The sequence below is a fragment of the Thunnus albacares genome, chromosome 19 (genome assembly GCF_914725855.1).
Source record: "Thunnus albacares chromosome 19, fThuAlb1.1, whole genome shotgun sequence".
Lineage (NCBI taxonomy): Eukaryota > Metazoa > Chordata > Actinopteri > Scombriformes > Scombridae > Thunnus > Thunnus albacares.
The window spans coordinates 17,719,264-17,747,003 of NC_058124.1; the positions used below are offsets into that span (position 1 = coordinate 17,719,264).

Sequence of the window (27,740 nt, forward strand, 5' to 3'; positions counted from 1 at the left end):
AAATCTTTAAAGAGCATTTTTGTTTTGACACTTGAAATATTAAAAGTAAAATGACTCATTATGGAGGCAAAATAGCCAATTACAGTTGATTTTTATACATTATGTTATTGAATTACATGCATTAACATGTAAGAAGCATTTTAATGTTTTAATAATGTTTTAAACAATTTATATACAGTTAGTGATTTTATTCATAGTATAACAATATTTATATTTCAAAATCTTAATCTGCAGAGTAACAAACTGCTAAAATAAATCTGGTTGATTAAAAAGTACAATATTTCCCTCTGAATGTCGTGGAGCAAAAGAACACAAGTATTTTTTATTTGATGCTACTTTATACATAAGTACATGTAGCAGAACAGTTCTTGAGTATTGCACTTAAGTTACTTTCCACCACTGCTTTTCACCTCACTTCTGATAATTAACACAGTGCCTTTTACACCTCATGAGGCAACCAGGACACATTACTCCTCAGACATATTCATGTTAGGATCAGCAGCACAGCTGTATGTGAAGAAGAATGTGAAATGTAAACACACAAAGAAGAAACGAAAAGAAAAATGTCTGAGGAAGTGCTGTGTTTGGAGTTTAATTTGGTACTGCTGATCCTCAGGAGCCTGTTAGATAACGGAGGCCGATAACAGAAACCCCAAGCCTAAAACCTTCTGACTGTCAGATGGTTTCACTTGTGCCAAACACTTGATGACACAAGACTCTTTTTTTTCCTTTTTGTCAATTCATTGTTCCGCTGATATCCGATACCAGCGATGAATTAACATTTCAAACTGCCAGATGAATCAAAGCCAACCTGCAGAGTGACAAAAACAAAAACAAACACTGGGCTTCTCTGTCAAAGCATTTGAGGAAAAAAAAAAAGATGCTGCTGTATTTACAAGCCACATGAGAAACAAATATAGTTTCTTAAAAGACATTCACATCCAAAATGATGAAAATGTCTTTTTCTTGTTTATTTACTTAATATTTATATATTTTTACAAAATAAAAAAAATATATGAAACAAAAAAAAGCTAACAAGTCTGCAAGGATTTGAGAAGGAAAAGGAGAAAGCCATCGAACAAACAGGGACTACAGTACTTGTGTTTTTTTTATATATGTACAAGACAAGCTTATCCATTTAAATTTTTTTTAAAACGCACGGTACAAAAAGGAAAAAAAAAAAAAAAAAAAATCACTGACAAAAAACCCATAGTACAATTCTGTCCATCAGTATTCAATGCTGCAGGTTTCCTTATAATGTCGGAGAGGCGGGGGGGCAGGTGGTGGAGCGGGGGGGAGGAGGAGGAGGTGGGGGGGCTTCAGAAACAAACAAAAATGAAACACACTGGAAGGCAGATTGGGTGTGTATTGGCCTTGGAAATCATTCTCAACATCTCTTGCAGAATAGATGGGACCTTTTTATGCAACATATTTATAATTCATGGGAACAGTTACTGTACAAGTGTTGGATAATGGTTTAAGTTTTTTTTTGTTTTTTTTACACTATGAAAAAATACTGTGCTAGGCAAAAAACAAAGCACAGTACACAACCACGGCCCCCGTGTGTACAAACATGCACGCAATCACATGACAAACACACTTTCCTCACAGTCCAAGCCAGTGAGCTCGCTTATATGTCTATATATAATATATCTATATTTGGTAAAAAATAAACTTCACAACTCTACCAATTTAGAGAATTGTTTCTTCAAACTTAAAATGACATAAAAATGAGGAAGAAGAAGAAAAAAAAAAAACATTAAACAGCAATTGAGCAAATTAATGTGTTTTGAGTATTTTGTGTGGGAGGGAAGAGTTTCCACCAAAAATTCCAAGAGTGGGGAGTTGAGGGTGAGAAATACAAAACCAGCCTGTCCCCCCACCTTCAGATATTACTTCATTCCTCCCCATCAGCAAGAAAAGAAAACAAAATGGGGGGAGAAAAAAAAGTCAAGGAAAAAAAAAAAAAAAAAAAAAAAAAAAAAAAAGACCGTACAGGAAACGTTCATTCTTTTAGAAAACAGTTCTATGTTACATACGAGTAAAAGAAAAAAGGGTGGGGCGTGCGGGGGGGTGGGGTGGGGGAGTTAACACAATACAAATTCCCAACACTCAATATTTCACCTGTTGACGGTGTATTTCTATAACCATTAAGCTCTGACCTCCCCTCTCTTCTAAGCCCCTCCTGTCCCTCCCACCCATCCATCCATCCATCCATGCATCATTACAGTGCTCGTTCTCTCGGCACAGCACCTCCTCCGACCGTGGTCAGAGCTGCAGGAGTGCTGGGCCAAGAGACTTGGGGGAGGGAATCTCTGCAGGAGGAAGAGGGAGTTTATATTTGGAGACTGTTTGCGGAAGGAGTGATGAGCCCCCTCCCAGCTTCTGTCAACATCGCGGGGGCTTCCGACAGTGGATGTTAGTTCGCCCCCCAGTTGTAGCTGTTGTATGCCGACTTGTTGATCTGAGATTTCTGTTGAATGGAGGCGTTCTGGCTGCGCTGTCCAGTGCCGCTCTGTTGAGAGAGGAGAGATTTATGCGCTGGGCTTACTCAGATGTGTGCTGCTCGGTGACATGTTGAGCTTTTACACACACACACACACACACACACACACACACACACACACACACACACACACACACACACACACACACACACACACACACACACACACACACACACACACACACACACACACACACACACACACACACACACACACACACACACACAATGATTTATCATCTACAACTTGCATATTTGCAGGTGCATAACAAAAGACTGCAGACAGGGAAAGCACAGCGCTACACGGAGCGATGGCTCAACTAAAACTAACACAAAATAGCCTGTAGAAGTCTATATAAGTCATTTTCCACTGCTACGCTTTTGAGTATCCTCTCACTGTGCTGTCAAGTCTGCTCTGACGTAGAAACACACACCCCAAAAACAGTCAGAAAGCAGCATCTATCATTACCGCAGTTAAAATGAGTAAGCTTTCAAAATCAGGTTAGTGTAGGAAAGAAATCTGGTTACTGATCTGCTGCATGTACAGGTGGATTTATAGTAATATGGTTACTTGCCTGCACTGACTGACTTATCACAAAATGCACTAAGAGGGGTAATCAAGAAGTCATATGGACTGAACTCATTGAAAACAGTCCATTAAATGAGTTACCTGTCCGTCCATATGACTTAATATGAACTCCTGAGTTGGTTTGTAATAAATGAGTGTGAATGTGAAACAAACCAGAACTACAAAAGGCAACAATACATCATCTTTTCCTTGAGTTTTGCAGATATGAAACCTACACCAACAGATGCAGATGGCACAAAAACAGAGACCCCGGACGAAAAACGTGTGTAACTCTACCTGTCCGTCCTGCTGCAGGTGGTGGTGCAGAATTTGAGAGTGGGGTTGTTGGTGCGGCGCCAGGATGTGCATGAAAGGGGCCGGGGCGTAGCCAGCGGCAGCCGGGGGGTTGATGGGTCCCCCGCTACCCAAAGCTGAGGGCAGGCTGAACGAAGCTGTTGGCGTGCCAGCGTGGAAACCCTGCTTCTCAAACGACTACGGGAGGAAGTGAGAACAAGAACGGAGGTGAACATTTTAGCTTGATTCAAACAACTCTACTGGTCCCAATTTCACTTGATATCAATGCAGCTTCAATTTTAATGCAATTTTATAATATGCATGGAAAAACAATACTGTCTACAGCCGTGCTAGCAGCCCTTTTTAGTTCCTAAAGCAATGCTTTAAGCTAAATGCTAACATTGGCATGCTAATACGCTCACAATGACAATGTTAAGCAGGTATGATTCCCAGGTTGACCGTATTAGTTTAGCATGCATGACTAGCACAAAACACAAAGTATGGATGAACCTGATGGGAATGTCATTAGTTTTGCAGGTATGTGGTCATTAAGCAGAGTATTAGTATTATCCGGATAGTTAAGAATAAATTAAAAAGAATCACCAAAATGATAACAATTCATCTTGAGGGGGACATGAATGTGTGACATTAAGAGTCATACTGCTTGCATGGCTAAAAAAATATCTTTTCCTGTGAGGAAGGGCTTTAAATATTCATGTTGTCTCTGAATATCCAGAGCAGAGGAACTTGTCTACATCCTGTACTTACCTGTGTCTTTGTGTAAACAGACCCTGAAATATCAGGTACCCCCGTGTTGCTTGATGTCACAGAGACTCCTGCACACACAAAAAGAAACAGGGGCCAAAGTTAAGTCCAAAAACTGGCAAAACTGGGCACGTAAAAGGGGAAAACCCAGCAAACAAACCACGACCAGCCACATAGTTATATATTCTGATTCTGACCAGCATAATTGCAATATGGTGTATACTAACAAACATCAAATCTAATATCTATAATTCTGTGGATTCTTAATATATTTAGGGATGAAATGCTTCAATTTCAGGCATTGCAGTCTGAGAAAAAAAAAAAAGATCTTATCACTTAAAAAACAACAAAAGTGAATACCAGGAAATGTCAGGTGTACATCTATGACGGTCGAAGTTCATAGATGATTTCAGTAGAATTCCCCTTTAGTGGGGACAGTGAAGAGAGATGAGGTAATGAGATGAAAAGGGATGAGATGAAGAGGAAGAAGGGTGAGAAAAAAAAGTGGTGTAGCAGCGCCTCAGTTCCAGTCAGCTACAGTGTTTGAAGTCTGACTGTATCTGGTGGTTACTGCTCTGGTTGTTGTTGCACACACTGACCCCCCGTATCACAATGGAGACGCAGAACAGGGTCAACTGGTGTGCAAAACAAGACAGACACTGGACAGGACACTCAAAACTTAAGATTTCATTCTAGTGGTGTTTTCGTGTTAGTGCCTTTAAGTCCCTAAAGGAGAAATTGAGAGAAAAAAAAAAAAGTCTAATATTAAGAGCAAGAGGACTAAACATTTGGAGAAATCATAACCAAATTTCTGACTTAGCACAGGACAGATTTTCAGCTTGTAAAGCAGAAATCCACCTGAAGGAGTGAGCAGTTTATTCTCCACATAAAATTTGGGCTGCAACTAATGACCATTATCATTATTGATGAATCTGTTGTTTGGTTTATAAAAATGTAAGAAAACAGTAACAGGTTTTGTCTGACCAACAGTCCAAAAACATCATAGATAAGAAAAATAAATGAATAAATAAAACAGCAAATATTTACATTTGAAAAACTGGAGCCAGTGAATTGTTAAAATAGTTGTCAATGGACTTTATTGCTAATCTACTAAATGATTGTTTCAGCTCTACATAATTATTCTCTATGCTTTCCGATGGGGCTGCATTATTGATTAATCTGTTGATTATTCGTTATATATTATCTTGATTAGTCGTTTCGTCTTTAAAATGTACAGAAAATGGTGAAAAATGTTGATCACCATTTCCCAAAGCTCCAGGTGCAACATAAAACATCCAACAGTCCACAACCCAAAGATATTCAGTTTACTGTCAGAGGCATTTTCTATTATAGCATTTTTCCTTAAAAACAATTTATTGATTATCAAAATAGTTGGTCATTAATTTTCTCCCAATCAACTAATCACTGAAGCTCTACTTTCCAACTATTTTTCTGCTCCTGAGTTTTAATCACCTTTGATGGACTTGAACTAAACTAAAGCCCCTGTGATGGACAATGTCAGTGCGAATGAAAATCAAGCTGATGAAGAGCAGCACAGTATGAGAGTGAAACAGTGAGTATGCCATGTTTTCTGCTCCATACAATCACAAGGCAATCAGCATCAACACTTTGGATTTCAAAGTAATCGATAAAAAAAAATAAAAAAAACTTGCACTGGGTGTCACTTCTTTCAGTCATTTTGCTCAGTTACAAATTCTCTTTAATTCTCATGTGATTCGTCATGGAAATGCCACAACACAAGAGTCCAGAGATCATCTGTATCAGAGCAGAAATACTGATGATCAAACCCTCAAGCACAGCTTTACAAGGTAAATTTGTTTTTATTCAGGTACCAGAGCTGTGTGTGGTGGAGTGCACACTGATGCAGCCACTTCTGACGAGAAGCTCTTCAAAATATTACATTCACGCACTGTCACAGAGCACAGTATTATTTTGTAAGTATTGTAGACATCTCGTTGTCCTTTCTCTCCTGGGTTACAACCTACTTCACACACAGGACAGAGTGTTTGCTTCTCTGGAAACCGACCTACCAGCAATGACAACATGAGTGAAGAGCAAGCAACACAGAAGGGGGGAAAATAAAAAAAAATAAAATAAAAAAAGGGGACAGCATCAACCACAGTAACTCATCATCTGTTTATGGCAGTCATAACGCTTCTGATCTGCCACGTTTTTGACTCCAAACCTGATAATTATGCAGCATACCTGTCAAGAATATAATAACCAGATTAGCCTGATGATGAGTTGCTCTGGGAGAGAACAGGTAACAGACACAATGGCAGACAAGGCTTTTAAGAGATGCAGGCTGCATTGGACTGTCTAAAAGCGCATGTAGTGTGACGGGTCTTCCCACAGGCGCAGCTCATCAGCGATGAGGCAAAGGAACGAGAGCAAAGAGGGGGGGGAGAAGGATGGTTGGTGACACAAGGAGGAAGACGGGAGGGACAGGGTTTTTTTTTGTTTTTTTTTTCTTTGTTGTTGTTTTAAATTTGGCATGTGGCGGCACTCACCGACTCCAGGCCCGGTGACAGAGCTGGCTGGCTTGTTTTGTGCAGAAGCGGCAGCGGCCACGGCAGTGCCGTATCCGCCCTTACAGAAATCCCCACTCCCTGAAGCCTGGCCCACATCCTCATAGCCTGCAACAGTCAGACACACAGCCGCAGCCCACAGCGTTAGACACACCAGGCAGGGGAGGCAGACCTGCCTCAGATAGCCTTTGCAAATAATTCATAGCGTTTGTTTTAAACTGTGTACCACATGGACAGGTTTTACCGAGTTGTGACAATACAGATGGTGTCAAGCCCTCCAGGAAACACACTTAACTGACATCTGAATACTTTGCTGTAATTAGCTGAACTTAAGACACCAACTGCATTGTCCTATGTGGCAAAGCCTGCCCATCCGTTACAACCAGCAGGTCAGAATCAACGCTAACCATCATTTGCAAGTACTATCTGACCCAAGTCTGACGGGAGGAGGTGGGGGGGAAGTGAGGGAGCAGGCAGGGTGTGTGTGTGGGAGGGGGGAGGAGGGAGGGGAGGTGGAGAGTGAGCTTGAGTTGGGTGATGGCAGAAAGCAGCAGATGATGCAGCTCAGAACAAATAAGGTGCCCCCGTGTGTTGTGACCAAAAGTGAAGAATTGAAGTGTGAAGATAAAATACAGCATCACTAAAAAAAAATAAATAAATAAAAAGAAAAGTACATAACAGAAGACCACTGAGGAAAAACTCCTGAAAGAAAATGGGCACAAAGGGGAGTCATATGAAGAAATGTGGGAAAATGATAATGGGTGCTCCTTTGGTTGATGTGCTTGTGATGAATGTGTGTGCAGGTGATGGGGTGTATGGTGAAGCCCTGAGGGGGCAAACTTCACTTACTGAAATGAGCAAAGCAAGCCATGGAAGACAGCAGGAGACCAACAATCTAACCCCTCTGTTATTTAAACTGGTATAGCCAGGTGCCACTGTTCAAGCCCCCCACTTCCCTTTCCCCCCCCCATTCGGTTTATATGCAAGTCCCATAATATTGCATCATGAGAAGCCATTGAATAAAAAAAAAGCAACGTTTTCTTGCTGAATTGTTGAGGCATGTTCCTTGTGTGCACAAGCAATGAGAATTGTGTACGAGATGTGAATGCATTTGCCATATTCGGACACAAACAAACCTGATCGTTATTCATGCTCTTTGGTTAAACTTTGAGGTCAACAGTTCAAGTGAGAATCAGCAGGCAAGACTGTTCCATAAACCACAAAACAACTGCCTTGACACAAGCATCATGTTTAAGCTTGCAGATGCTGCAGAGCTCAAATGAAATATGCACTCCACACCAATGAGCAATCAATGGGCTCATTGTGAGAATCGGCACAGAGTTATTGGTATGCAAGTATAAAGAGCAGGACCTGCATGACCCGTTAAAAACATGCCGTTTCATTATCGTTTAGTGTCTCACCAGTGCTGTATCCATGGGAACCATAGCCACTAGCCTGCTGGAAGGGTGTGGCTGATGCATTGACGCCGACATTCACACCGTGCTGCTTTGACGAGGTAGGAGCCACCTGGACGAGAAGACATTTCACGTCAAGTCAGAAAAGGGAAAAAACTCAACTAAACAGACAGAGCGAGGTGACCAAAGTTTGTTTTTAAGTGGCACGACAAGAAAAGACATGATGGGGCATCAAAATCCATGGTTTTAAGGTCAGAAAGTATTCATATTTAAATATGAAAATGCAGCAGAATAGATTGAAGTCTAGTTAATTGTCAAACTCCAACTCAACAAGCTGACATTTGGATACTATAAAAAAAAAATCTCACCGGAAACACAGCAGGACCGTACTGGAAGGTATTGGGCAGGCCTGGCATGCCAGTGTAGTATGGGAGGCTCGTGTAGCTGTAGCCAGGTGGCAGCGCGGGGTTGAGGAAGGGCTGCTGAGTGGTGTGATGCGTCTGGGTCTGATTTTGTTGTGTCTGAGCTAATGTTGTTGCTGGGGCCGGGGATGATGCATCACCTCGACCGAACTTTGATAAGTCGCCTGCAAATTGGGGAGGAGAGCAGATGACAGACAAGGACAGAGGTGGGGGGAAATTACTGCAGGTGTCAAAGTACAGAGATTGCAGGTGAAAACAAGAAAACAATCACATCACAGATAAACAAAGGACACAAAAGGCTTGTTGTGAGGTGGCTGCTTGTTTGTGACCACAGATAGGTGCGCTGTCATCCAGAGAGGCTCAGTTTCAGACAACAACAAAATCCTTTCAGGAAGTGAAGACTATCATAGAAAATTTGAAATAATAAATAAGAGATCTTGTCTTTCTTCAAAGGAATGGAAATCACATAAAGCTTCTTCAGAATGCAAAAACTGCCCAACAGACACAGTAAGCTCAACTTTTATTATGCAAAAGCCGATTTAATTGTAAGAGGATGGCTCACCAGAATAAGGGTTGTTTGTCAGGCTGCCCTCTCTCCCAGTCAGTGCTGTTGTGGGGGTTGCGAAGGGGATGCTGTAATAATCCTGGAGAAGTGCCAAATGCAGAGAGAAAACATCATTTTCATGGATCAAAGAATACTGAACATGAAAAAAAATGTAGTATTACTTCTGGTTTAATTGTTGAAGTTGAACCGTGTTCACAAAAAATCAAAACTCACCAGCGGTATTCTTGTCTGCAGCATCTGTAGGTCATCATAGCCGTACACCTGAGGCTGAGACGAAGCAGGAGTTTTGTTTAACAATTGTGTTATTGTATATCATGTGAGCACATGTAAAGCTCGGATTGTATTAAGGTCGCACAGAGTTTGTCAAGAACTTACTGGGTAGGCGTGCAGTAGTCCAGGGGCCATGATGTATGGGTTGGGCAGTAGAGGGGGCACTCCGGGTGGCAGGTTTGGAGGTGCTTTCCCTGAATGCACAAGACCATGTAAATATAAATAATGCACAGATTTGCTCAACAAGCCAATGCTATTATATCCATAACCTTTTACACAACTATATGTGCAAAAACAAAAAGTTAAAATCTCATTTGTAAATAACAATGCTCCAGCCACATTTCAATTGGCAGGGAGATCTGTTGAATCAAACCACGACGTGCTACTAATTTCTCCCTGAACTGCATCAATAAATGACAAGACTGCATTATACCACGTGATAATCTGCACCGGCAGAGGGAGCAGAGAAGAAAACAAATATAATGTGTGTGTGTGTGTGTGTGTGTGAGAAAAAGGAAAAAAAAAAAAGCTTCAGAGGAAAAACCAAACCGAGAGCAAGATGAGTCAGAATGATGGAAACACAGCCAGTGATGGTGATGAAATGGAAACCAATGCATCCAGCCCCAGACAAAACAATGTGCTCATACCAAATAAAGTCTCAAATTCTGTAATCAGTTCTTGAGCAATCTTTTTCTGTAGATGCACCACTATATCTTCATACAACCTGCTGAGACAACCCCTGCAAAATAAAGCTATGAAGACTACAGAAAGATACCAGACAATCCCCATCATCCTCACCATCAACCATAATAGCTCCGTAGCTTCATCACCATAACCAACAAGCTCTCACAGGCAGAAGTAGATAAGAGATGTAATCATTTGTCAAATATATAGATCAGAACAACAAAGACAGATATAAACTCCACAGACAAGCTCTGCTCAACGTCCTTAAATTATTTTTTTGGTTCTATACGCTCTTTAAAACTGACAGCCCACTTTACCAGCAAGTTATTCAGAATTGTGCAGCTCTGACACAAAATTACCGAGGCTACTATAAACTCACTGGTACTGCTACCTGTATGGTGACAGGGGCAAGTCAAAACAAGCAAGGCAGACAACATGAAGAGCAACAATAAACCATCATTTTCCGTTATTGTTCAGCAATGTTACAATGCATAATCTAGATGCAACATTGTCTGAAGGGGAGTGAATAAACAAGTTTTTTTTTTTTTTACATTGTATTCTTTCTTCTGTGTTTGTCTAACCTGAGGATGCTGCAGAGCTGCGTGTGGATAAGGAAGTAGCTGAAGAGGGAATGGTCGAGGCTGTAGAGGAGACTGAAACAGTGGCGGCTGCTGCAGCTGGGGCGCCCATGGAGGCGGTGTTGAGGCCCATGGCCAGACTGCTGACAGGGCCGAGACCAGAGGGGGCTGAAACTGTGGCAGAGCCCACCGAGGAGGCCTGAGGGGCGCCTAAGGACACCTGCGCAGCAGCCGAGGAAGAGGAGGAAGGGACCGATGAAGATGCCACAGCTGAGACGGAGGATGGGAAGGAGGAGGAGTGCAGGCTTGAGTCACCGTCTACGCTGGGGTGCTGTAGAGACGGAAGGAAGAAGAGAGAAAGATGTGGTTAGAATTGATGAGATTATATTTCCATTAGAGTGAATGGACATCTAATGTGTCCATCTGCCATCACAGATGGAAGGAGATACACTCCCCTGCGCAAGCATGTACACACAACTGATGGGTTTTGTTTGCTCATTCAATAGTCTTACAAATGTTAGACCCATGGGGTAGGTCCTGGTTTAAAAACAGACATGTGCACACAAAGAGCTCACCAGTAAGCTTGAATTAGATGTCCGGACTGAAGATGGAGCGTGGCTGTTCTGTTGTGATGGGAGAGAGCTGTAGAAAGATAGAAAAGTTCAGTGCACATTTCTTATCACATCTTGAGTTGCCTGAGAGGTCATAAAATATGATGCTGGTTAATTTCCTACTTTATTATGTGTGCATTAATTAAGCATCTCACTTGTTGTGTTGAGGAGGGGGGATGCTGCTTGGTGGCATGTCTTCACTGTGCCCCAGAGCGCTATGGGATGTCTGATTGGATGCGGTCAACAAGGAGGCAGGGCCACTGTCCGTCAAAGTGCCCATGCTGGAGACTGATGCCTGCGTGACTGAATCAGAAGTCGGCTTGACCGATACTGCAGAGCCTGCTGCAGCTGGGGAGAGAAAAGATTTAAGAAATGGCGTCAAGTTCAGTGTGATTGGAAAAAAGTTTCCCCAGATAGTTTCTACAATGTTTTGAAGAAGAAGAAAAAAAAGAGCTTTATAAATAGAAACTTACCTTCCACAGACTGTGTTGCTTGTATTGAACTGAAGCCATTCTGTAAAACCAACAATGAAGGTGAGCTCACAGGTTTCTATGGAAACAGTCGATTCATAAGTTGAAGGGTGTTGGGTTCTTAGAAACAGTCATAAGAACCTTGTTTGATATGCAGAGCATATTTACAACAGGACAAGCTTGGAACCAGTAGTGCATTACAATGACCACAACCTAATAAAACAAACAAGCTGAAACAATGAGGGGAAATGATATCATCTACACTGAGTGTGCAGTTTCACTTTGACACACCTGAAACATGCTACAACTAGAGCCTTGCAGTTGTATGCCTCCACCAAACAGCCAAGTTGCAGTTTACATCCATGTCTGTCAAGACTCATAATATTTGTAATGAAGACTTTGAAGGAATTTAATAAAGAAAAAAAAAAAAGGCATGAAGTATGACCTTTGACCATCAAATTCTAATCAGTTCATCCTTGAGTCCTAGTGGACGTTTGTGCAAAATTTTAAGAAATTCTCTCAAGGTGTTCCTGAGATATCGTGTTTACGAGAATGGGATGTATGGACTGACAACCTGAAAACATAATGCCTCCGATCAGGGCTGTCACCAGTGCAGAGGTATAAAAAGTGTGTTGAATTCAATACTTGATCATTGGATCCTGATATTTTTACATAGTACAACATGCATAAAACTAGAGTATCATCTCTCTTTACTGTGTATCATAATTTTACATTTCATGACTGTTTAAAAACCTTTGACTTTGATGTGATGTGTGTGAAGCTCTACAAATCTAAATCTAGCTTTTTCACAGTTAGACATTCACACTAGGTGTCTTCTGGGTTAAATCAAAGTTTAAAAGCTGCTGATATTGAGTTCCACAGGACCAAATTCACAGAGCACCATACTAACACAAGGCCATATCACATGCTTTTATCAGTGTAAGTAAAAACGTGGGAAGCTTTGTCCTTACCTTGGACTGCATATCCTTCTGAGGGGAGGAGGAGACTGAGGGAGGGTAGCGCCGTGTCTGAGGCGCTCTCTGATCATACAAGTCCATCTGGCTGGAGTTGGAAAGAGCTGGAGTCGACTCACTGCAGATAGTGATGGTAGTGACAAGACCAAGTTACAGAACAATATAGTTTGTTCTAAAAGTTGTGGACATTTAATACTGTTACATGTGACATGTTAAAAGAACATCATATAGTTGCTCCTCTATTCACATTACACTTGTTCGCATGCTGGAACACCTTTACAAAAGTTACAAATTTATGGATCTACCAACCTGCTGGGGCTTGTGTAGAGACTGTTCTGGACCTGGTTGACTGGTGTTGTGGTGGCTGGGGTGGACTCATACTCTGGTAGCACTGGTTCTGACCCAAACTGCAGCGCCCCAAACTGAAGATTTAGGCCAGATATGTCTGTTGAGCCGGGCATCTCCACCGCCATTGCTGGAATCTGAGAGAGATGGAGAGCATTTTCAGACTCAGGAAAAGCTTTCACCAGATGCACATTTTGCAGATCTGTGGGTGTTGGGGACAGACTGTTTGTATTTTCAAGCTTCCTTACAACCACCACACATGTTGTAATTTACCTTCGTTGTAATCGAGGTTCTCTTCTTCTGCTGTTTGAGTTTGTGTTGCTGCAAAGGCAGTGGACTGGAGCCCTGGGCATCTGAGGAACTTGGAGAAACTTGCTGACCTAAAGATGGGATTGCCGCCATTTTGGGAAGGGAGGAAGCAGGTGGAGGCACCACATGGGGTGAGGATGTTGTTTGTTGGGGCAAGGAAGAAGCCGAGGAGACAGAAGAGGAAGGAGGCAGGCCTTTGTCCTGCAGGAAAACATCCAACATGGACGAGGTTGAGGTGGCGGCCTGGTAGGGCTGCCGCTTCGTAAAGGGTGTATGGACCGCAGACTCTGGCTGAGTCTTCATATCTGGGCAAAGAACAAGTAAAAAGGAAACACAATTAAGGATATGAAGTGTTTCAACCGGGGGGATTTAGTTAGCTTGACACATTCAGATATTTTTCAGAGTAATTACTGTAAAGTGCCATCTCACCATATTGTCCCAGTGAGGTGGCACTGGTGTCCCAGGATGAAGGGGCTGTGTTGGGAGGTCCAGGCTGGGAGTGCTGGGCAGCCAGCTGAGCCAGTGCCTGGGCTGTTTTATACTGCTCCAGGAACTGAGAGCCAGTGGTCCCTGTGCTACCTCCTTTAGGATCCCCCACATCCCCAAAACTCTTGCCCAGCATGCTGACCTGCGATGTCGGTACATAATAAATGATTGTTAACATAATACTGCAATTAACGGGGATACATTGTCATAATTATGGCGTGATATTAACGACCCTATTCTTTACATTATGTTAAAATCTAAAAGCCAGCATTCATGTACAAAGTTAATTTAAAAAAAAAGCTTGTGTTTTTGTTTTTGGAGGGTCTCACCATGCTGTGCTGGGTGTAAGGGGTACTGGAGGATGTTTGGGAGAGTGGTACTCCTTGTTTGGAGTTGCTGAAAACCAGTGACTGGGACAAAGAAGGGGGCTGGGTGCCTTCCATGGGGGGGTTCTCTGTCTCTGAGGAGGAGGACGGGGGAGTCTTCCCCAGGAGCACCGCAAGATCAATCCTATAGAAAGGAAGAAAACAATCATTATGACAAGAAGACATTTAAAAATATATGTCAAGTGAAGCAACATTCTATATTTTATTTATCGTCAATGAATCCAGTGAAAAGACAGATCCAGAACCAACAATGTGTTAGTGAGTCTCTGAATACTGTAAATACTGTCCAAGCACTTCCCAAAATTGGTTTCCTAAAATAGCTTTTTTGGTCTCACTGTGGAGGAAAAAAAAAAAAGTATGCACATTAAAAAAAAACTCAAAACACTCACAAAACAGGAAACATGGCAGCAAGAAGTAGAATCTGCACACTACTCTGTTTGTGTGAATTCTATTTTTTGCTTAACCAACAATTTATTTTAAAAAGGTATTCAGTCACTCACATTTTAGAGATATGTTTGCTTACTTGTTACCGATTTAGCATTAACCAAAGACTCCAATAATAAGTCAATCATCTAATCAGAGCAAGAACGATTAGTCAATTGACAGAAAACTAACTGCCAACTATTTTAATAATTTATTGTTTTGTCGTTCAAATTCTGTGGTTCCAGCTTCTTAAAAGTGAATATTTTCTTGTTTATTTTGTCTTTTATGACAGTAAACAGAATATCTTTGGGTTGTGGACTGTTGGTCGGGACAAAACAAGACATTTTAGGTTTCATCTTGGGCTTCAGGAAACTCAGACATTTTTCACATTTTCTGACATTTTTAGACCAAACGACAAATTGATTAATCAGTAATGAAAATAATCCTTAGTTGCAGTTCAATGAGTTCGAGTTCAATGGTAGGCTGATGTAGATATGAAATCCAGTCACTTTAACTACATTTAAAGTGACTTTATTAACTGGAAACAAAGCAAATGTAATTTATCTCTCTACCAATCATTTTGCTGGGAAGCATGAGTCACGCTAATGAGCGCTAATAAGCGACCCACCTCTGTCCTTTGGTGATGGTAACATTCTCTTGAGGCAGAGGCATGGACGCCACACTGGAAGCTGTGAATATCTTGGTCTCTGACAGCTGCAGAGGAAGAGACAGTAGAAGATGGAAGAAATGATTTGGATTAAAAAGAGATGCGACTGTTATGACTTAAGACTTTTCTTTAGAAGTGATCCATTTAGCTTAGACATAGCAGTTGCATGAGGAAATACTCACATCCTCATTCCAGTCCTCAGTGCCCCACTCCTCTGTGGCAGTCCTCCAGGCACCTAAGAGTCGAAGAGAAAATCAGTTCAATACTATCGCGATGGGCAAAGAGAGCTTCAAACAGAATAAGGAATGCATATAAACAAGAGAACTGAAGACAGGTTTACCAGGAGCAGAGTCGAACTTGGGTGGGTAATTTGTTCCCTCTCCTGCAGAGTATTCCAACCCTGGAGAAGTGAGGAGATCAAAAGTTGAATATCATGAAAAAGATATGATTAACCTTTAGTCAGCTGGACACACAGACATGTGGACACTAAGACCCGGGAAGATACCAATATGTCTGGGATTTGGGCATTTGTGCATGGTTCGAGGAAGAAAGCCCAGCATCAAAAAGCGAGCGTCTTTTGAACACAAGTGAAGCTTCCTTTCATCTTTACTGCAGGAGCTTCTTTAGGATGCTGAACATGATTTTTTTTTTCTTAAACAATTTGGATGGTAAACAGATGCATCATTGATAAGATTACCCTCTTTTATTAGAGGGTAACCCTTCCCTAATAAATTAACTTACTAGCTCCCTCCTCCATCTCCATGCTTCCTGTGTTGTTCCAGGTACTGCCCCCTCCATAGTTTTCTTCTGTCTGGGCTGGCTCAGCGTAGTCAGCGGGGTTGAATGTTCTGGGGAAAAAAACAGTGATAAAAAGAGTTGAGTTGAGAATTGAGTGTCTGCACTGACTGCTGAAGGGCTGTCAGCACTACTAAAAAAAAAAAAAACATCAACCAAAGCAGGATGCCCTCACACAAAAATCTGTTGTCTTTTTTTTTTTTTTTTAAACTTACCAACTAGGGATCAGAGTTTTGAAAGCAAAAACTGACCCCAATTTAGATTTTCACACTACTTCTGATTTAGTTGGTCTTGTGCTTGCATATTGCGCTATAAGTACTGTTTAAATAAATCCCCAGTACTGCCGTTATCACTGGCCTTTTAACTTAATAGAGACACTTCAAAAAGAAGTGACTGGAGGTAGCAGGAAGAGGGAAAGATAAGAGAGTTTGAAGTGAAACCATTACAGTCTTTGAGAATATGTACAGTGGGAGACATGCAAATGAGGAGGAGTAAGCAACTAAATACTGTTTTGCTGTTCCTCAACAACTCTTTCCCGGTACTTCATGTCTTTCGTTAATCTGACACATCCATGTATGCTGAGAGAATTACAGCTGGTGCAACCTAGCAACATGAAGACGTACAACACTTTTCTTTTTAAGTCAAACCAAGCCAAGCCAAGCAGCTTTCTGTTTTTTTTTTTTTTTGGTCTAAAAAAGATCCTTCCTGTGGAAATCTGGAGGCATTTATGGCTTGCGTGAAGAGATTTAACATCAAATTTCAGGAAGGTCATATTAATACCATATCCTGTTAATAGAATGAGGAGTAACTCTTTCTGTTTTCATAATGTCTTCTTGTTCAATCATCCTGTTTTATGGCACTCAAATGTCTCCCTACAGAAAGCAAGAATAACAGACACACCAGAGGCGATGCACTCACCTCTCACCTCCTGCAATATCATATCTGGGCCCCTTATCAATCTGGCTTTAGAGGGAAAATAATGGCAACAATTACAAGAAGCATAACAAGTGAAAGTAAAAGATAAAGCTTTTTTCGTTTTTTTAATACCACAATCCATTGCAGCGGCGTAAGCAAAAATGCCTTCGATTTGCCTGTGCTGGTACTAGAACAAACACTCTACACCTGTCAGTCACTCTACAATGCAAGGCAAGCCAGTGTGCTTTTAGTCATGGTGGATCAATAAACAAGCCAAGAAATCCAACAGATCAGATGTATACACAATGCAGCCACAAACAGTGTTTACAATGATAGATGTTTGGCAAGAGTAGTAATACTTTTCATTGATGCGGCGTATCCTTAAATAATCTGCTGCTTCAGCTAAAACCCATAACTGAACAACCATTCAACCAACAAGTCAGCATTCAATAACTCTTCCACTGAAAGAACAATCTCCGTCTCAATCTTATCTTCAAAATCTTATTTGGTTGCTTTCTTATTTTCTTTAAAAGAAGTGAAACATTCAACCAATAAAAAGGGATTTCACAGCACTGAAAAAAAAGGAGGAAACCGTCGCCGTGGTACGAGCAGAAACAACTGGCTACGTAATGAATAGAGCTGTGTTCTCTTGTTCTTAGTAGTCACAGTGCAGAACATCTCTTTTACACCATCGGCATTGATTTATGCAGCCATGCCGGAGTCAGTGGCCAACATCACTCTGCATATGACACCCAGACCTCCATATCATATAGCAAGTTTCACTATCAAAACAACAGTCGGAAAATCTGATGTTAGTCTGAGATGCATTTCAGATAACCGGCTTAGCAGTAATTCATTTGGATCCTTCGAGTTGAGAATCAAATTCAAGGCTTTGATACAATTTTTGAAAACACATTTTGACTCAGTGAGGATGAGCCACAAATGTATGTTCATTAAATGAAAAGAGTCACAATAAGAAACTCTGTTGCTCTGCAAGGTGAAAATAGACAGCACCCAATATATTATGATACTAAACAATGAAGACTTTGATCAAAACAGAGTTGTTCAACTGGATGATGGCTTTTAAACAGATCTTAAGATTGAACAGATTTTGTACTGAATGAAAAAAGTAATGTTTTTGCAACCATGTGAACCCAATCTTACAATGCCAAAATTCAGATCTCTGTTGTGAGTAAGTAGTTAGCTACTTTGTTAAGTAGTAATAATGGTAAGTTAACTACAAAGATATTGTTTAATTCCACAGGTATTTTGTGTAGCTTTTTGTAGTTTGTGTTGCCTTTCTGTTCAGTTATCTAGCTAGTATTACCTATTAGACTAATTACCAATTGCACATATTAGCCAATTAGTGAATGAGTTGATGAGCATGTGTCTGAAGTTATTCTGTTTTCTGCATCACTGTTAAAACATTCTCTCTGAAAAAGAACAAAAATAACACATTTGGCCTACAGCCAACACTTGCGGATAACTGTTTGATCTTATTGATCTCATGTATCTATGATATTCCTCTGAGCATCGTGGTCATTTAAGGAATGAACCAACTTCAGGACCAATTTTGACAAGCAGCTGATCAGTGCTGAAGTAAGGTACCCGTTACGCTTGTAAGCTCACAGTATTCATTTAGCTTGATTCATTGCATGCTAACATTTCTAAACAGAACATGTACGTTAGGTGGACGGTACAAGCTGTTGTATCATCATCATCATAAAAAAAATAAAATAAAAGAGAGAGCTACTAGCACAAGCTACCAAAGACCCCACACACAGATGCCCACAATGGTTTTATGACAGTAATAAAGTGATCAAAGTTCTTATCCACTTCCTTGAAAGCCATGTTTCCTTTAAGTCACCGAGTTTAAATGACACTAAAGCCAAGCTGGTAAACTGTCTGCTAGAAATAAGAAGCAAAAGCATTCACAGAACTGTTGACTGGAGTGGAGTGGGGGGGGTTAGGTAACATGAACACATCTTGGCTAGTACTGCGTGCAATTGCAGCAAGCGCTCAGTTCACCAAAACAAGCTTACAAACAAATTTAAAAACAAAAACAACAAGCTTAAAAAAAACAAATTTATAACCAGTCTGAAACAAAGCATGTTTTAGTGTTCCTTGAGATATCAAAGTCAATATCTGGGTCCACACTTAAAGAATATGCTTACAGCTGTAGGACATTTTCACAGGACAATATAGGCTAAAGCTTCCTTAAAGACACATGAGGTTTTGTAACCTCATTGTTATTGTGTACACTACTACTACTTGAGCAAACCTCTAAACCACAAAAAAGCTTTTTTAGTTTCATTCTGGTCATGCTTCTACCGTCTGAGCTTTATATTTATGACACTGTTACCCTAATTCTGAAGTAAACATTCAGTTCCTTTCAGAGGAAGAGAAAATTATATTAAGGCTCCTCTTGGGAGGGAGCGACTCGGCCGTTGACCTCACTAGAGAAACCACATCATGTCACATGCGCTGCTTCAGCAGAACCAAACAAGAAGATTTAAAAGATCCATAACTGCAGAGTAACATATTACACCTTACTGTTGATCATCAACAGCAGGATATTAGTTATGACAACTCAAGTCCTACTAGAAAATCAGCCACTAAATCACCACAAAAGAATGCCATCTAAGTTGAGAAGTACTTCCTCTGTTATGACACCTACCAGTGAAGCTGCCAGTGTAAGATGCCAACTCATCAGCTGACATGTTATTAACTGCGCGCACACACGCATACTGATACACAGAACAGGCAAAACACAAGCTGAATAATGCTAGAGCCAAGGACCAGAGAGCAGAGACTGTTCAAAGTTAACCAATTGGGTTTCTGACACTCTACTGAGTGGGACTATCCAAATTTCACTTTAAATAAAAATGTTTAGACGCCGTGCGCTCTATGGAGAGAGGTATCCGGCCCACGCTGTTCCATTTCATTGGCTGATGTATGTCCTCCCTCCTTTGGATTAAGGCTAAACAATAGGCTGGGGTCCTGCTCTCTGGTGACCATGGCAACAGGTAAAAGTGGAACAAAAGGCCCTCTGGTTTTAGGCAACGCAGGTGTTCCCTTACCCCATGCCCTGCGCTGAAAATCTGCCGCCTCGCCGTCCAGATGCCCCTGGGGAAAACAACGAGAGCCAACTTGAGATTCTAAGTTTGACAGTTATTGTCACAAGAAATGACGGCCACGGTTGAAGTAAAAATAAAAAAAACGAGATCCTTCCTCATTTTGAGGAGATACATTTCTGTCACCAAGAGTTCCACTAAAAGGATTGCAGCCACTTACCAACAGCCCCTCTTCCTCTGCCCCTTCCCCTTCGGCCTCGCTCTGCACCTCTTCCGGCAACTCCGGCCTTTCCTCCATCCAAGCCATTCTCCTGACCACGAACTGGAGTTATAAAGAGAGAAAATGTGTTTAACTAAAATGTGTTAAAATATGTGGTCCTGTATGAGAGCCCAAGTAGCCCTTTGTTCAAAATGAAGATGGACGACAAATCTCTTGCTGGCCATCGTTTCATAACACAGTTAGAGATAAGAAGGGTCTGCTGCTGTGTCTCAACTGACACTGAATTAAAAAGGGCAACAAACATGAAGGAAAATGAGCTGTAACTTCCTAGTTTCAACTAATGTGTTGTTGGCATAAACAGCAATGTTATTCTATATACTCATCGCAGCATGGGATAATGGAGCTGAAATGTGTCTTTATACTACTCTAATTGGTTCAACGTGTGTTTTCAATCACAAGAAAGTGCCATTTTTAAAAGGCTCATGTTTTCTTTCAGTAGTTTTGTGGCACCTGTGAAACATTTTAACTTCGTCTAACAGACAGTAGCCACACTGTTCCCACAAGTTAACAAGCTACTGTTATGCAAATCTGTGGCTCACAAACTGCAGATAAATTATAATCCATGTGTTTTACGTCTCTCTCGCATGCTCATGCGTGGGTCACAAGAGTGCAGCTTGTTTTGATCAGTGAAAACAGTCCGAATTAACAGGAGAGGAAATTATCTCATGTTGTAAAAATGAAGCTTTTGTGTTGCAAAATTGGTATTTTAACTATCCAGAGCACAGTGATGCTAGAAAGTCCCCCACAGTCATAGTAACAATGCAGACCCTAGACAATTAAAAAATATAATTTTAAAATAGAGCATCCTGTGCTTTGTTGATAAAACAATCATTTATAACTCAAATTGAAAGTACAAGTAAAGCAACAGTAAGAGCTTGGTTTAAAAAAAAAAAACAAAACAAACGCTCACACTCTCGTCCCCTGCTGGCTCCACGGCCCTTGCGTGGAGCTCCACCTCGACGACGTGCTACATCTTTCTCTCCTCCTTTCTCCCTGTTCTCTTTTCCTTCCTCGCCGGTCTCTGCCTGGCTAGTCTCCTTCTGGCCTGACATGCCCTTCTTCTTCCCCACCATCTCCCAAGAGTCCTTAAGGAAGAAATACAGACAATGTTACACCTTTGTTCCTTTAAGTTCAAGTACTGCTAGACCCATTGACTTTACACCGAGTCAGCAAGAAAGAAAACATTCAATGAAGAGAACTGATGGCCGGTTCAAGTGTACTCGAAGACCTGTGCCGTTACAAGAAGACATTGACTAGGTTTACATCCACAAGTATTATTCCGAAAAAGACAATATTCCTACTGAGCTGTTTATATGGCTAATGAAAATGAATATTCTACTGATATTCCCGTTTACATGCAGAGTGTTTTCAGGGTTCCTCTCTGCTCCAGTGGAACGGGAATCACAAGATTTCTGCAGGCAGTGAAGTAAACCAGCAAGGTGAAAAACATTAGCGAGCTACTACCTGATATTTATATGTGATACTGATATGACTGATATTATAAATTTATAGTTACAGGCACATCCAGTGGCTAGGTTGTCCCATAATGTTTACTATACTGCTGAGTGTTTTTGGTGCATCACACCGAGTCGTCACCGTCAGTCCGTGGCTGGATGTCAGGATAATAACCAATCCCCCTCTGTCCCTGTCGTGGAGAAGGCCCGCTCTGTTTCTCCAGCCCGCCCTGTACATCTCTCGACTCTCCTCTCATTCCTCTCCTCTGTCTGCCTTCCTACTCCAGCATGTCATTTTTGCCTGCGCAGGGGTGCGTTACACAACCAGCCTGTCATGCATCTTTATCCCGGCCTTGCAAACTGTTGGCTGGTTGGTTTGTTTACAACGCACAGAGCTGACCGTAAGCAGGCAAGAGGCCGTGTGTCGCAAACTGCGGTAAAAACCCCCGTCTGAGACGCATATTCTGAATGCGATGTATATGTGTCCAAAGAATGCCCCTAAAACCGGAGTAATATTAACATATCCCACATGTCTTAATTGGAAAATGCTACATTAGTAATAAGGTCTAACTCAGAATATCCAAACGGAGTATGCTGTTTGCTTGACCTGTATCAAATTTGGAATATTGTCTTTTTCGGAATAATAGCAGAATATTAGTGTGCATGTAAACAAAGTCATTGTGTGCCAAAAAGTTGTGCGGACTAGACATGGATGTAACTACTTTTAATTGCAATGTGAAAACAAAAACAAATTCAGTTCTACTTGTCGGTAATTTCCCAGCAAGCCATATTGAACCAGCTCATTTTATCCACTGAGCCTGTATCTTGACAATCCGAGACCTTATCAGGTCTGACTAATGTGGTGGCAAGACGCATTTCCACTCTTTTCTGGTTTCAGCTTCCTCTTGTGTTCTATTTATTACATTTATATCAAAGCTTGAATGGAACCATGAGGGCTCATTTAGTTGCAACACTTGTGTAGTGAGGCCAATTCATACAGTGCAATTAGTCATAAATTTGATTACTGTATTCACCTCTCAACCATTTAGTTGATAAGATGCAACAGTTTTTCAAGTTGTTAAAAAGGATTTATTTTTACTTATGCAGAAGTGACATGGTGACCAACAGGGAAAGTACAGAAATTCGTTTACAGTTTACAACTTCTTTTTCTACCTTGTCTTAACAGGGAAAACCCTGTCTCTGTCAAGGTTCGTACAACACTATACTTTCACAGGAGCACTACTCGCACAGCATTCACTGTTAGGACCATATAATAGTTATCTAACCCCATGTAGCACTGATTTCTCCAGAATCTGGCCCTCGCGGCGCTAAGCCCTCACACAAAGCCAATACTCACAGTGTCTGGGCTACCCTCCAGCAACACGTTAATGGCTCTGTTGACATCCCCGTTGCAATCGTGCAGTGCGATCATGGACTCGTCCTGGTCTTTGCCTGTGATGTCAATCAGCTGGAAAAAAAGAGGAGTGGAGTAATGAGACACAGAGGTGACCCCTGGCTTACACTCTTGGCATCTCATTTAGAAAAAGGCTCTTATGCAGACATATGGAGAATGCTTGTTAGAAATTATATTTCAGGACATAGCAATGTGCAAAGGTAAATGTTGTTTCCACCACTGTGGAAAATATGTAAAAGAAAGTGTGAACTGTGAAATTATCATTTCAGTAGAGGGTCAGAGCTGAAGAACAGCAATTGTCCTACCAGAAGGGATTCAGTATCTTGGTAAGGACCCTTCATGGCCTTGAACACATGTAAAATGGTTTAAGTCCATTTTCTATACAGACTGTGACACCCTGCCCCATTAAAGTTCTTTGAAATTATGGTAAACTAGTCTGCAAAACAAACCAAACAGTCTTATCAAAAGGGTCTTGATGACCTGTTTGCAGAGTTAGATGATCTGCTTTGTTTGCTTTTTGTTTGTTTTTATTGTGAAGCACTTTGTGACTTTTGACCTTAAATGACATTTTAGCCTCTTGTTTTGTTTTTTACTGAATCATTAATGGTGGACAAACCTAATTTGATTCACCACCAGATTCTTCATAGCAAAATAAAAACAAGCCACATGGGTAAAATAAAAACATTATCTGGCTTGAGTGAAGATAGGTAAACAAGTGTAAACTTATCTTCAATAGTCTGAATCTATAGAGGTTAATTTGGTAACAGCAGCCAGTAATATTCAAGATATCAACTCACAACTCAACCCACCACAAACCAAACACAAGGGAAATAATGAACCAAAAAGATCCTGGGCCATGCCCCTTCTTGATAACTGAGGGAGAAAGAGGTTTTCCCATCATTAGAATAGCTAAAAAGAAACACATTTAAATCTTAAGGCTATCCCCAGTGCAATATGATTTTAATAATCGTTCTTGAGACGGATGATTTAGACAATCCATCACCATTGCAGCCTTATTATAATTTCTAGAATGCTGCGTCACTGTCTTTCTGCCCTTGTTTGCATCTGACACTCCAAATATGCAAAGCATAATATAATACTCAAGCACACTCAAGACAAAACACAATAGATGTGATATTATATGTGCCAGTGCTATAAAACGAAGTAATGCTTTACTGTTTTCAAAAGGAGCAATAGAAACTAAACAGGGAAGCCGAGTGCTGATGAAGTGTTACAAAAGGATGCTGTGCGTCTTCTCACCTGTTTGACCTTCTCTTCAAAGTCTGCATCATTGTGGTCTGAAATCATCTGCGCGAGTCGGATCTGCTCTGCGGTAGCCTGTTCGAAAAGGAGTGAAACGTCAACTATTGTGTCGACAAAAGGCACAAGATTTGTATTCTTGTGAAAATACGAAAAGGACAAACTTGTATTGAGACATCTACGAATCTCAAGGTCCAGTGGATACTCAAAAATTATGATCAACTGACAAAATTCAAAAACTTAGCTGTCTAGACTGTAATATTAATATGGTAACACCCTACTAGAAATTGGAAATCCTCACTAATTTCGATGCAGCAGTGCATTAAATACGTACAGAACAATAAATGTCATAGTCTGCTTTGCCTCCGGCTGGCAGAGATATGCTCACACAGAAAAATCTCATGGGAACTTGTAGGATCTCACACCAGCTAGTATGTGATAGTACACATGTTAAATTACCTGAAGGGATATGAGATTTTAACAAAACACAGATGTCAAAAACACAAAACCTGACTCAATAAAGTCATTAGCTGAAAAATAGTGAACATGAATTGTACTCTTGTCAGCAAGTTTAAGCACTAGGCTTCCTCGGAAAAAAAAGAAACAGAAGTTAAGCTTTTAACTTACATTCACAGCAGGACAAAAGTTCCCCTCTCATTATCCCCGTACTTCTTTTCAGAACAGTCATAACTACACCTATTTTATCCCATCTCACAATAAGCTTTGCCGTCACAGGTTACTGGCAGTCTCCACATTTGGACCAAATCTGTGATCCAAGGACGCTTCAACTGCGTCATAATTATTACAGATCTGCGATGTTATCTGGTCAACTCAGATCAGTGCAGACTGAAACTATAAATCCCTTCACACTATCAGATAATCTGTATAATCAGGTTTTCCCTTCCTGATTATCAAAATATTGTGTTAAAGTAACAATCTCGAAGATCTCTGGTTTGCTCTCTTTAGTGACACCTATGGTGATAAGCGGTAATTGCAGATGTGTTTTTGGACCTCACTTCCCAGAGATCCAAACAGTGACACCTGTGTGACGTCAGTAACCGTTTACGCGCAACACTAGCAGAGACCAGAAAAAACAGTACGCCGCCTCACACACGAGTGAGCTGAAGAGCGGGTCTGTTGTATTAGCTCTGCCTACCCTCTCTGGTGGACCAACCGCTGCTGGGTGATGAAAAAAGTGTCACTAACTGTGCGCCACTTGTGATTTGTCCCGGGAATGTTGCCACCAACACCCAGTATGTAATACTCATAACACTGCAAATGCAAGGGCTTTCATCAGTGGGCCATAGGCGCAATCACCATTGTGTTACCTCATTCAGCGATAGATAGTGACATAACAGACATTTATTTGAATGGAAATCTTCGAGATTATTGCTTTAACAGTCCTGATTATCCTGAAGTCTGTTCCCAGCTTTAGCCTACTTTTATCTATATTAAAAGGCTAAGTAATAAGGCTTCGGGCATCTGTTTTCATAACATCTTACACAACAGTAATACCAAACAGTTAATGTAAGCCATCCATATAGTATTTCAAAGTATCCAATTGTTGATATGTGGTATCATTTCAGCTGCTTTGTAGCCAGAAACTTTGAGTCATGTTTTGTCTATATGCATCCCAGCTGCAAATCACTGCACCTGGGATGTGTGACAGGTGTGTGAAAGTGAGGGTACCTGAGGCCTCTGCTTGTGCTGTGTCTGGCTCTGTGTCTGGCCCTGTGTCTGCTCCCAGCTGCCCCGGGCTCGGTTCCCGCCCATGGACGTCATCATTTACAGTATATACAAATAACAGTATTTACAAAGGAATAACACCTGAGGAGAGAAGGATGAGAGAGGCGTTACAAAGAGCTATGACCTACTTATGTCATGAACATGTCTGGTACACTTGAATACAACTTCCTCAAACTGTCTGGTAGCTTATTGCCTGGTCTAGGGAAGCCAGCAGTGGTATCAAGAAGACACCATCAGTTTTGTTTCCAGAGACGCCCAAGACAGACTGGAAAACGTTGAAAATTACGTTTTTGAGCCATTTTCTAGGTCAATGTCTGAAACCAAAGCCAGCCGCGGGTTTGACCCGGGAAATAAGAGTGCCAAGGTACACTGAGTGCTGCTGCACATAAGGCTTATCCGTGCATAACATTAGCTTACTTATTTACCTCTTTAGAACATGAAACAACGCTTTCTACATCAAAATAGCCTTCGCGGTGTTGAATGAACCTGTATTGTGAAATGACAGTATAGATAAGACTTGCACTGTACTGAAATGGGAGAGACTAGATGCACATATGGTGAAGACAGCCAACATCATCTCTGTTTGATAGCAAACTGTTAACCTTGCTATCGACAGCGGCTGCTTAATCTTGCATACGTTACGTAAAGAAACCCGTCTGCACTAGCCCACAAACAAGCCTAAACCCAGGGCCCGTCGAACACATCCAATTCTATTAGCCAGCCACATGGCCAAAAACGCTAGCCAACTAGCTAATACTTGAGGGGAAAGCAGCCACTTCTGGATACTCGGTGGGCTTCCGCTTCTCTCGGTTTCACCTCATGGCGACAACGAGGCTAACTGTAACAGCCGCCAGCTAACCAGCTAACTAAGTGCCGATTAACAGGCTACACGGCACTGAGTTGTTAGCGTTAGCTGACTTAGCTTGATAGCCAACAAGTTAATTAGCTAATCAACAATCACCGATCAGTGGAGCTTTCATGTTTGGCCAGTAACACCAAAAACGCCCATGTTGCCACTAGCTGTGTCTGCTAACGTCTGATAGCTGTGCTAACTTAACGAACAACCGTCGTGTCGCACAGCTAGGAGACGTTAGCTTACTTTAGCGAAGTGGCAGCTTCATAAACTGCAACATCCACAACCTGTCGGGCCCCGGTGTAATCTGATGGCTGGGCTCTCGACGTGGAAAACACCGAGGCTAAAGACAGGCCTACAGGCCGCTAAAATGAAAATAAATAACAGACGATACTGACCAGAAACCCGGCTCAATATTAAGACACCGCTACACAACCGACCGACAAGTGGTCACGTTGTCGACCTTCCAGTCGGATTTAGGAAACAGGATATAATTCCTGAACACCGAGTTGATACAACTTAGTTGAGAAAATATAACGAGCCGACTCGCTCACACGATAAGCGAGAGACTGTGTGAATTTACCTGTTTCTTTTCCACTCTGACACCACGGAGAGCTGCGTCACGTGGTTCACAGGGGCGCTTCGAGGAAACTGGACCCACA

General features: G+C 41.4%; 1 protein-coding gene across 7 annotated transcripts; it reads right to left on the minus strand.

Annotated features, from left to right (window-relative positions):
* Positions 1–294: 294 nt before the first annotated feature.
* On the minus strand, positions 295–27,736 carry ubap2l (ubiquitin associated protein 2-like). Of its 7 annotated transcripts, none has more exons than XM_044335470.1 (30): positions 27,662–27,736; positions 26,169–26,306; positions 24,480–24,557; positions 23,163–23,273; positions 21,262–21,436; positions 20,292–20,393; positions 20,078–20,123; positions 17,001–17,045; positions 16,029–16,135; positions 15,628–15,687; positions 15,470–15,522; positions 15,249–15,334; positions 14,141–14,321; positions 13,755–13,953; positions 13,290–13,630; positions 12,981–13,153; positions 12,669–12,789; positions 11,701–11,776; positions 11,383–11,575; positions 11,192–11,258; positions 10,620–10,947; positions 9,460–9,548; positions 9,298–9,351; positions 9,082–9,163; positions 8,466–8,683; positions 8,104–8,209; positions 6,665–6,790; positions 4,137–4,204; positions 3,372–3,566; positions 295–2,515 (listed from the first exon to the last, which is right to left on the minus strand). In XM_044335470.1, exons 2-30 carry the CDS (start codon positions 26,262–26,264, stop codon positions 2,420–2,422), a joined length of 3,672 nt encoding a protein of 1,223 aa, XP_044191405.1. In that variant the 5' UTR covers positions 26,265–26,306; positions 27,662–27,736; the 3' UTR covers positions 295–2,419. The 7 variants fall into 7 exon arrangements, with proteins under 7 accessions (XP_044191405.1, XP_044191407.1, XP_044191404.1 ...); XM_044335472.1 differs by lacking the exon at positions 27,662–27,736 and adding an exon at positions 27,477–27,648 and having other exon boundaries at positions 11,701–11,740; XM_044335469.1 differs by lacking the exon at positions 27,662–27,736 and adding an exon at positions 27,477–27,648.
* Between the last annotated feature and the right edge of the window lie 4 nt (positions 27,737–27,740).